At 39.8% G+C, this 10989-nt stretch overlaps 1 protein-coding gene across 15 annotated transcripts in view; it reads left to right on the forward strand.

Moving 5' to 3' along the window:
• Positions 1–10989, forward strand: part of SPEN (spen family transcriptional repressor) — an 82370-nt gene that overhangs the window by 31919 nt on the left and 39462 nt on the right. For all 15 annotated transcript variants that reach the window (XM_010577215.1, XM_010577226.1, XM_010577216.1 and 12 more), the window contains 2 exons: positions 2045–2365; positions 5703–6179. In XM_010577215.1, the coding sequence (XP_010575517.1) occupies positions 2166–2365; positions 5703–6179 (677 nt within the window). In that variant the 5' untranslated portion in view covers positions 2045–2165. The remainder of the gene's footprint in view (positions 1–2044; positions 2366–5702; positions 6180–10989) is intronic.

Here is a 10989-nt window from a genome sequence, read left to right on the forward strand (position 1 = left end):
GAGTTAGAGCACTCTGTCCTATCACCTCTTTCCTTTGTTGTCTGTAGAGAACTGGCACTGAAACGCCTGTTAAAGGGTGATGCTAACTAGGATACCTAATTATTTTTCATATTTTTTGTCGCATTCATTCATGGCATGAACATTTTTTCAAATAGGCTCTTTCGTGGTTTCCTTCCCCCTTCTTCCTTTCCTGTTTCTTCTCTCTTTACATGTGCCCCATCCAATTAGGCCATTTTCTTCCTTGCACAGATTTTATTAACCATATCTTCTACTCTTCTGGTCTTTCTAAATCTTGCCTTTGAGGCAAGATAACCATATCCAGCTTCGGAAGAGTGCAGACTTCCAGAAGTGTCTTTCCTGCAGTACCATTTGCCATTATTTGCCTCTTGCAGCTTTTAATTAGAATAAAAAATAACCATTGCATCAGTTTGGTATCACAGGTTAGGAAACTCCAGAGAGTTAACGTCACCGTGCTGTACCCATGAGTACAAAGGTGGCAAGCTCTGGTTTGGACAGTTTAGATGCAAGAATGCACGCCATATGCGACGTTGCCATTTTATGCCTAACAAAGCACTTCTTGACTTGAAAGATGCTCTTGTTTGCATGCATATTCCTTAATGGACAGTGCGCTGTATTCGGTGGAGTATAAATGAGAGAAAATGAGATCTAAATCCAAACCTGACTATGTATAAAGTGTAGTAGGTCAGGTTGGAGTGAGAAGCCAGCAGCCAGTGAGGCAGGTTTTCAAATTGTATTTGAGGATTAGTCATCCAACAGCAATAATGGAATTTTAAGGTGTATGGAAAGCCATGCGTAAAACAGTCAGATGCAGGTTCTGACAGCATTTGCTCCTCAGACAGGCAGTTGTATTAGCTTTTTCCTACGTGTATAGCTGAAAACAGCTTTTCTTGTTTAAGATCTGTTCAGCATTGTGCTGCCTTTGCGAATGGAAAATTTTTTGCAATCGTTCTTCATAGAGTTTACAAAGATTTCTTGATTAGTTTTTTAATTTGTGTGTCCCTTTCCCATTTGTCAGTGCATTCAAAAATATGCTTTACCTCTTTTTGTTGTGGATTAACAACTGCAGTTAAAAGCCCTTACCTGTTTTGCTCAAAATCTCTTGGCTGAGAGGAATGAGCAACCAAAATGCGACCTGCAGTTCTTGGCTGTTTTAAAACGTTGCTATGTTCATATTTCCCATTTTATCCTTTCTGCTATCAGTTGATGCAAGTTATTTAAAAAAATTTTTACATCATGTTTTCTTGTGGACACAAACATGTTTGATTTTTTTTTTTTACGTAGACATTTACTCATCCGTAAGTGCCTGTGTTGCAATTACTTTACATACATTAAGTAGGGTGGCGTCACGTTCCCATCAGCTTTCCTCAGCATGCCTGTTGTGCGGCTTGGTCCATGGCAGGGGATGTAAAGTTGAACCCCAGAAGCACCCCACTCCGGGGGTGCCTGTGTCAGCCACATTTCAAAAGTGTCCTGCGAGCCTGTTGTAAATAAATGGGTTTGAGATCAGGAACAAGGATCAGAACGAAGACTCTTGTTTTAGTGCTGAATGGATTAAATATAGATCGGAGTAGTGGAATTGCTGTGTCAAGGTCATTTTTTTCTTAAGAAAATTGTTGGGATGTCTTTATTTTTACTTATTGTGACACAGTTTTGTTTTAATTATGTCTTGTTCATCAGATTGAAAATGAGAAGGGCTGCTCTAATTGCGAATACCTTTCTATTTCTTCAGCTGCTGTTGCTGTTATTACAAAAAGGGCAATCTCATGGTAGGCTAACCAAAAGAGAGGAGTTTTAAATATAATGATAGAAAGTTTAAATGGCTTTTTCCCCTCCACAAATGGCTTTTCCCTCTTCTTGAAAAAAAGGTCTTCCAACCTCTACCATGCTTTGAGGTTGATTTTCCTGCCATATGGGAAGGGCGAACTGTGTGAAACTGATGTTGATTTTGCAGGAGGCAATGTTGTTACATGCGGTCTTTTTCTACCAGCACTAATATATGTGCTCTGCTTTGCCTTTCTTCCAGATATGGACGTGTTGAAAGTGTCAAAATACTCCCTAAGAGGGGGTCGGAAGGTGGAGTGGCAGCATTTGTGGATTTTGTGGACATCAAAAGTGCGCAGAAGGCACACAACTCTGTCAACAAAATGGGAGATAGAGACCTACGGACGGATTATAATGAACCAGGAACCATTCCCAGTGCTGCTCGGGGATTGGATGATACAGTTTCCATAGCATCTCGTAGTAGAGAGGTTTCTGGGTTCAGAGGAGGTGGGGGGGGGCCCACTTACGGCCCCCCACCATCGCTTCATGCACGGGAAGGACGTTATGAGCGGAGACTTGATGGGTAAGTTCCAAGGTTTCTCTAGGCAGGTATTTTGTATTTGATATGGTGAGAAACACAAACTCGTATCTAGGGCCCCCAGATGGATTTAAAATTTTGGGAATTATCTATGTTTCCTATTTTGGGTTGGAAACGGAAGTGATTTCTATCCCAGTGGCTGGTACCTTGTGGATCCATAGAGGATGTTTTCTGCAGCTGGTTGGATATCTACACTTGAAATAAGGTGGTTTTAAGATGGAAGATTTCCTTTGGCCAGCATCGATATTGGAGTTACTCTTTTCTAGAAGTAATGATTCCATTTCTTGGATAATATTAAGGCCTTGCTCGGATGTATCCCTGCTGCCAGATGGAGCTATCTTAACTCTACAACATGTGGTGAAGTTCTCTATGGAGTATCTTCGGAATACTAGAACCTAAAATTCTGTGAAAGCTTGATGCCTAGTTCTCAGTTCTCACTGTACGCAGTTGGTATGTTAATTGGATTGTCACCACAAAATTTCTAGTAGACTTTAATGATGCAGCCCCTTGGATTCTACAGACAACACTTAGCCATGGAAATAACGCTTGGATGGAGAAGACCGAAGGCAGCTTGTGACGCTTCCATTTTGGATCTACATCATTTCCAAGTTATTGGGATTATTCTTTCTGATGGTATTGGCAAAAAGAGATGATGGACATTACTAAATTTTGGAAATTATAGTGTTTTTTTTTTAATGCTGGGATAAGAACTACTGCCTTGAATTTATTGGATGGTATACAGTCAAGACGCCAATAGCCATGGGGAGTGGATTACTATCTAGTCTCTTAAAAAGCTCTTTGCTACTCCACATTAAACATACTTTAGTTTTAAGGACGTGGTGCTAATACCAGTTTGTGGATACACCAGTGAAAAATGACTGGGCTGGATGGTTACAAAGGCGGCTAGAGGATGCCTGCTGGCCAGCAGCGATGAGTGCCCTCGTGCATTGGGTGATCTTCTACCAGCTGCTTGATTCAGACATAGGGCTGGAAATTAAAATAATGGATCTATTTAAGTGCCTACTGTCTCAAGAAAGAAGTCTGGGGGTTTCAGAGTTATGGTTTCAGTCTGGGACTACTTCCTTCCAGTGGAATTTTTTTTTTTTGTCTTGTCACTAAGATTTTTTTTTTTCCTTGTTGGTTCATCCAAAATATCATTTGACACCCTTGCCCATTAAGAAGGTGGATTACCCCTGTAAGAGGGGCCAAAATTGGGGAAGTTATGTTCACAATTCTCTCCCTAGATTTAATTGGGAATATAGGTCGTGTTTCCACACTTGGAAAAGGTTGGTATGTCCTGCCCTGTGTATATTAGCCCCTCTCCTAACCCAAGTCAAACCCTCTCTTTCCACTAACTCCAGTAGTACTTAGTACTAATAGATAAATCAAAAAAGCACTGTAGCCATTAGATTTTCAGCTCTGCTAGCTCCTCTGTCTGTCTTCTGTGTCCTTTTCATGGATAAGGACTTTGTTCTTTTATGTCAGCTATATAGCAGTAACCCTCTAGAAAATACTGCTTTTTCTCTTACCTCATTAAATCAGCTTTCACTGATTAACACTTTGTAGGATGCTAAATGCAATCGTTTATAAAATTGTTGATCTTGGTCCTTCAAAAGGGGGAAAAAGAGAGAGACACATTTCCGTGCCAGATCCTGAAATATCTTTCAAAATGCCATTGTTGCAAGCAAGAGATAATGAAAATAGAAAGGCAACAATGAATTTCAAGCCGACGTATAAGTTAATGACATTTCTGTTGCACTGGTTAGGTAGTTTCTTATATATAGTTTGAGAGAAAAAATGCAGGCAAAACATGAGCTAGCTCTGTAGAAAGCTTGAAAATTAGTTATAATTTAACAACAGAGGATGAATATATTTAGAGGATTAAGGATCTAGTGATTCATTGGAGAAGGAATGGAAGGAACTTCCTGAGATGCTAATCGAAAAAGATTCAAATCCCATTTTCAGTTTATAAAAGATACCTGAAGTATTTCTGCCATTTTAAATAGAAGACAGACTTGTGATGCAGGAGAGGAGGAGGAGGAAGCACAAGGCAGAATTGGGTTATTAGGATTCAGGGGATTTAAGTGACTAATAATTGATTCTGAAGGAAGAATCTGAGAGAGAAGGCTTAAAAAAAAAAAAAGGTTGAAATGTCCTTCATAAGATGGATAATTAAATTTTTAAATTAACTTTGGCTACCCTGACATATTTAGAATTTTGCAAGTATTTTTTAAACATTCAATGAAATCATTCTTGATCTTTCATTTTGTGGACGTAACTTAGACATACCATCCTGGTACTTGTCTAAATTAGACTACTAAACTATTTGCAGTGTTCTTTTAACTTTATCTGTCAGTTTTACTATCTCTTTATTTGAGAGATCACACTAACTGTCTTAGAACATAGAGCCTTCCTCAGTTGACATACAAAACGTTTGAAATACTGAAACAAAATGGACCATAGCTACTTGAAAGTAGTGTGCTTGTGAAGATATAAATTCTGTGATTGCAGTAACAAGAACAGCCTCAACAAACAAAAACATCTACTGAAAACTTTAATTTATACTCCTTGTGTAGGGTCTTAGTGTCTTCTAGGGGCCTGCACCCTTGCAGTTTTAAGTATTCTGACATTATTTAGTGTATGCAGCTTTGATGAGAATCAAGTGTAGCAGTCTGATAAAAACAAAATTCCCTCTAAGAGGATGAAATACTTTAGAACAGCAGCAAGAAAACCCATAATTTTCTGGGTCTTCTCTATGGGCTATGCTACCCCTTTTGAAAGCAGCTTCTTACCTCTGGGTCATGCTTTGCACGGAGGCTTTCATGGCTACAGCCCAATTTGTGATGCCATTTTTGCAGAAGGATAATTAGAAGAGCTCCAGTAATTACAAAATTCCAGAAAAATTTTTGAAGCTCTTTAGCAAAAATGGAGGGGAAAAAAAAGAAGTTAATTATGATGTCCACAAACATGAAGTTTTTGTTGTTTACTGAATTTAAAAGAAAAAGAAGAAAACCAAACACAACTTAAATGAAGTTTCTGCACTGGAAAGCAGTATTTTTTTCCTGTGCAGGCAAGATGCTGGTCATGAAAGCCTGATATTGTGATTAAAACAAAATGATTGCTCAGCTTTGTTGTATACGAATGTAACTTTGGAGTCAAGTAAAATGTTAAGTTTGTCAGTGTTCGCTTGATAGGTTTTTGCTGTTTAGTGGAGAAGCAGTAGCAAAAATAAGTTCAGTGCTGATGTGAATGTTTGCATGATATGCTTTTAGTTGTGCTTGCCCCTTTCTGATGAAGTATTTTTCCCCCTTCCTAAACGCAGGGCTTCAGATAACAGGGAGCGTGCTTATGAACATAGTGCCTATGGACACCATGAGCGGGGGACGGGAGGATTTGATCGGACGAGACATTACGATCAGGATTACTATAGAGATCCTCGAGAGCGGACTTTACAACACGGGCTCTATTATACTTCTCGGAGTCGAAGTCCAAACCGTTTTGATGCTCACGACCCCCGTTACGAACCTAGGGCCCGGGAGCAGTTTACATTGCCCAGTGTGGTACACAGGGATATCTACAGGGATGATATTACACGGGAGGTACGAGGCAGAAGGCCAGAGAGGAATTACCAGCACAGCAGGAGTCGGTCGCCACATTCGTCCCAGTCCAGGACCCAGTCCCCGCAGAGGCTGGCCAGCCAGGCGTCCAGACCCACCCGCTCCCCCAGCGGCAGCGGATCCAGGAGCAGATCTTCCAGCAGCGACTCCATCAGCAGCAGCAGCAGTACCAGCAGCGACAGGTAAGGTCACTGGGCGTTCTCGCCCAACCCAAAGCGACCGTCCCATGGGTTTTGCGGGTCGTTTTCCGAGGCACGGTGAGGAGCTGTAAGCCCGGGCTGTGAAAATAGAAGGTGTTTCATGGCAAAGCATTATTCATTGATGTAGAAGTAAACCGGCGTGAAATGTAAAAAGGCTAAGTTGGCACAAAACAGATCCAAGGGGAATGCTGTTGCTGTTGTTAATTATTTTCCATGGTGCATCTATAAGGCGCTAGCTAGTCAAAGCAGGGATGTGAGGACACGAGGTCTTGCTACGTACACCCCGGCTGCTGCCTGCGTGCTTGGAGAATGGGGTAACTCTTTGCTTAAGTGAGGGAATAAGCAAATTTTAAGGTCAACTACTTTTTACAGGACACATTTTAAAATACTTTGGGAAATGATGGGTGGTATCGTTCAGTCTCCTCTCATTCCCTGTCACCGCTAACATTTAAAAGGTTGATGTGTTGCCTTTCCATTTTTTCCCCTGTTGCCTCGCAGCAAAAATCGTAGACTTGGAAGAATTTAAAAAAAAACAGTAAGTCCAAGTATGCATTTCCTAGCAATACACCCATGTCCTTGGTTCTGTAATAGCAGCGATAGTTCTATATTTGTGTGGCTTTATAAACTACATACAGGGGAAAAAAAGGGTGCTAGAGCTAATCACTGGATTTCTTTTAATAATTTGAAAATTCATGTTGAAATGCCTCTCAGATACTTAGCTTTTTAAAAGCAAATTCACCCTAAGAGTGGAAACCAAGAAGCTGCCATTGTACACATAAATTTTTTATGCTCTGTTTGGTGAAGAGCTCTGCTCTTCAGAAGGGTTTGCAGAATTGGAAAAGTTTCCTTTGCATACCAGTTCTTTTCCAAAACTGAAAATATTCATTAAGTAAATAAGTACATCAGTAAAATAAATAATCAGCATTTGATTATCACTATGAATGGAATTTTACTACTGGTAACTCTCTAATCAAGGTAATTATTCTCATAAAATCTTACCTGCTTGAACATTGGACCTTCTGGGAGGATTAGATGGGCTAACACTGAGGAGAGTGTGCGGAAGTGAAAGTGAGGAAATTAGTTTCTCCTCTTCTGATTTCCCCGCCCCCCCTGATGTCTAAAGAACTGTGCAGAGTTTTATTTACTTTTAATTACTGTTTTCTCCTCCTGGATTTAGAAATCCAGGTCCCGTCTTGGTGCCTCTCTCTCCACCTGCTCCCCAGCCTTTAGAATATTTGAAAGAACTTCTAGGCTGCTTTAAAGGCTTGTTTATTATTTCTAACACCTCTCTCTCAACAAGATCTTAACACTTTAAAGACAACCCTTTGTCAAAGATTTTCACACTTGCTACAGCTTAAAAAAATTGGTGAGACTTCCAGATGTCTCCAAAAAAACCCTAGAGAAGATGAATTGAAAGAAGGCTGGGTTACATTTAAGGTTTAAAAAAAAATCCCACGCAGGAAAAAAAATCTCTCTTCTGGTGCTCCTTTGCTCGTTGCAGCATGGATAGAAGGGAGTCCAAGAAACTCGTAATATTTATAAAATGTCGTTGTTGGGATGTCGAGACGGGATGAAATACTGTTCTGAATTTGAGAGAACTAAATATGATCCCACTGGAACAAAGTCTTAAGATTTAATCAGAAGATAAGCAGTGTCTGCTGTGCCTTAGCATTTCATTTTCTTGGCAATTTCTAGTTGTAGTAATGGAAAACTAGATGATACTCTGGGAGGAAAAGGAAATAAAGATTTTTTTTTTTCTTATTAATACAGTAAATTTAAATTTAATAGAGCAAGTAATGGAATCTGGTGGATAGTATATTTCATTTTGAAGGATCAGAAAGGAGTTTTACATGTTTCTAAGCAATGAGTTAGACATTAATAAACATTTAACCATATCTTTACTTTCTAAAGCAAAATCCTACCTGGCCTTGAAGTCTTTTAAAGCACAAGTGGACTTTTCTGTTTATTTGGTAACACACTTTGAGTTTAGCAATGTAAATATATAAACCCCTGGTACCCTGTGGTGAACGAAAGCTAGCTCGCCCCCTTTTTACTGGGAAGGTGCTCCTACTCACAGTGCAATAGATTCAGGTTTGACATACCCAGACCAGGCAGAAATTTATTTGCATCTCCAAACCCCGAGCAGTAAATTCGGGCTGTGTCATCCCCAGATTGATTTACCAAATTCCCTATATATTTTTCATTTCTAGAGTGGGATTTATCTGGAATAACTAAGGACAGTTTGTTATTGTCTGAGAAAGAATTCTTGCAATTTCTGTAGTATTTTTCAGGGGTTTTAGCAAACTGGAGATCCTCTTATGGCTTTATTATAAGTGGAATTGGCCGATTTTGTGACGCTGTGAAATTATCAAGGTCTTTATGACACTGACTTCTGCTGAAATTGTATGTCTTGAAGAACTTTGTCACTCAAGTCTCATCCTGTCTCTCTCTCAACTTAGCAGGGTGGAAAATGCAGAACAAGTTGTGTTCACTTAGAGAGGTGGGTCTCTTACCCACGCTCCTGTGAACATTTGGGGACAAACGCTGGAGCCTGTGGAAACTCGTGGGTGTTGCACACTTGTGAGAATTTTTGTGTGTGGCACCATCCTTCAGGTGCTGTGAAAAATGAGCAGAAAGGTGGCGAAGGAGAAGTTTGGGCTTTGTCCCTTGTGGTTTTCAAAGAGCTGTGTGAAGTAAATACGACTTTCATTAAATGGAGATGATTTTCCTGGGCAGTATTGTGAGGAAAGATGCTCTGCAGATTGTTTTAAAAAAAATGAAAAAAGCCTTTATTTCATAAAGGTTTGGTGTTCGTTGCATTGGATCGCAGCTAAGCTTTGCTTCAGATGTATATTTGGAGGCCTTTGGAAGGGATATGTAATGGAAGCTGCAAAGGAGTAATTTAGAAGATAAGACCAAAAAGAACACGTTAAAAATAAACCATATTCTCTGAAGCAGGGCATTATTTGGTGTATTTTGTGGCCTCTCAGAAGTTGCTCACCAGGCTGAGTGGATGGATGCTTTCTGGTGGATGTGGAATGCTTTCTGCGGGAGCCACTTTCTCAGATGGCATCACCTGCATGGATTTGAGGAAGAGTTTGTGTTCTGAAGTCTTCTTAATGTGAGATTGCTCATTCCCTACCCATGTTATGGAAAAGGGTCGTCGGGGTTTTTTTAATCACCTTGAAAGAGCAAAAAACCTCGAGAACGATACTTGAATTTCCCACCACCAGAAGCCTTAATTTCTGAGTTTCGTTGATTTGAATGTGCACCACAAATGATCTGTTAGCAAACATATTTTCTGTACTGTGTCATGGAAGAAGCTGAATATGCATGGGAGCTGTGTGATCCCATAGGAAGCAAACCAGATTTTGTTTGTGCCCTGCCCAACCTCTTAGAAGGGCCCCCCCCCCCCCTTTTTTTTTAGTAGAAAAAGATCTTTTCTAGGCTGCTTGTCGAGGTGTTCTAATGGGCTAAAAATTTTTTTCTGTGCTTTTTTTATTCAGTTTTGTAATGTCAAATGGCTTGACACATTTCTTACTGTTCCATGTGTTAGTGATTATTTTTAAAGCTTTACTGCAGCGATGTACCGAACCACATGGCACTGAGCAGCGGGACGTTTCGGTTTTAAAAGCTGGGCACGTGGTGAAGTACCTTGTTGAGATGGGATTTAAACTGACTTACAAAATCCTGGCAGAAGTGTTTGATTTCCTATAGGTGATGTCCAGAATGTGAAAGTGTGAACACTGCATGTGTATGTGTGTGTAAATTTATAGAGAAATGACCTGACATTTCCTTTTGCCACCTTCTTTATTTTTTAAGAGTGCTTATTCGGTTGTCTGATGTCAAGGATGCTGGAGGATTTACTAGTTAGATGAGTAATTTCCTATAGCTTGTAATGTAAAATAGATCTTGCTCTGGAATTAAAAAGCAAGTTCAGCTTAGATGCAAAGTGACTTTATTTTTACCAGGATTTAGGTGAACATAGTCATTCCTGTAGTGTGGAATTAAAGCAATGGTAAGAAGTTGCATATACAGTAGTCTGAAAATTTATTTCTTTCGGTAATTGTGATAGCTATATTTAAAAGTTCTAAAGACAAGTGGGCAAGGGTTTCCTAAAGTAATTAGAGATTGTTTTTTAATTTTAGATTTCTCTTGTGATGAAATTCTTTCTGGAGCAATGAGTTACAGTTGGAAAGGAATAACTGTTATTTTATGTGTCTTAATGTTGAACTTGATGATCTTAAAGGTCTTTTCCAACCTAATGATTCTAAATAAACTGATGCAAAATACTGCCAGAATTTCAATCATGGGAAAAAGAGGCTCCCTGAAACCTCGCATGGATGCTGCAGTGTATTTTGTCAGGGACTTTCTCAGCCTGTTCAAACTGAAGTGAAAGCAGAAAAAAGTGAATTTAGTTTCATTACATAATGCAAACCTTTCCCTACCATTGTCTTCATCTCCTTTTCCCCCCCCCGCTTAGTTTGTCTGCCAGCAAGTGATGAATCACTGAATTAGAATGGGATTTAGGGTTTTTGAGTGGGTTGAGAGATGCCTCTGCTGGGGACAGCTGAAAAACCAGGAAGAACGAGGTTAAATGTAGCTGTTCTGTCTTTATTTGACAATCTGTGAGTTGGCCTTTGTTGATTTTAAATAACTCCACATAAATTTTGCACTGTAGAGACCACCTGAATATTTTTAATCTCTTCTGGTAGGCCGACAGGGTTGAGCATGCTCCTATTTGTATGCGAAAAAAAATTCGGCTAAGATTGGGGGGGGGGGGGGGAGAGGC

Source organism: Haliaeetus leucocephalus, unplaced genomic scaffold (genome assembly GCF_000737465.1).
Source record: "Haliaeetus leucocephalus isolate CR32 unplaced genomic scaffold, Haliaeetus_leucocephalus-4.0 Scaffold556, whole genome shotgun sequence".
Classification (NCBI taxonomy): domain Eukaryota; kingdom Metazoa; phylum Chordata; class Aves; order Accipitriformes; family Accipitridae; genus Haliaeetus; species Haliaeetus leucocephalus.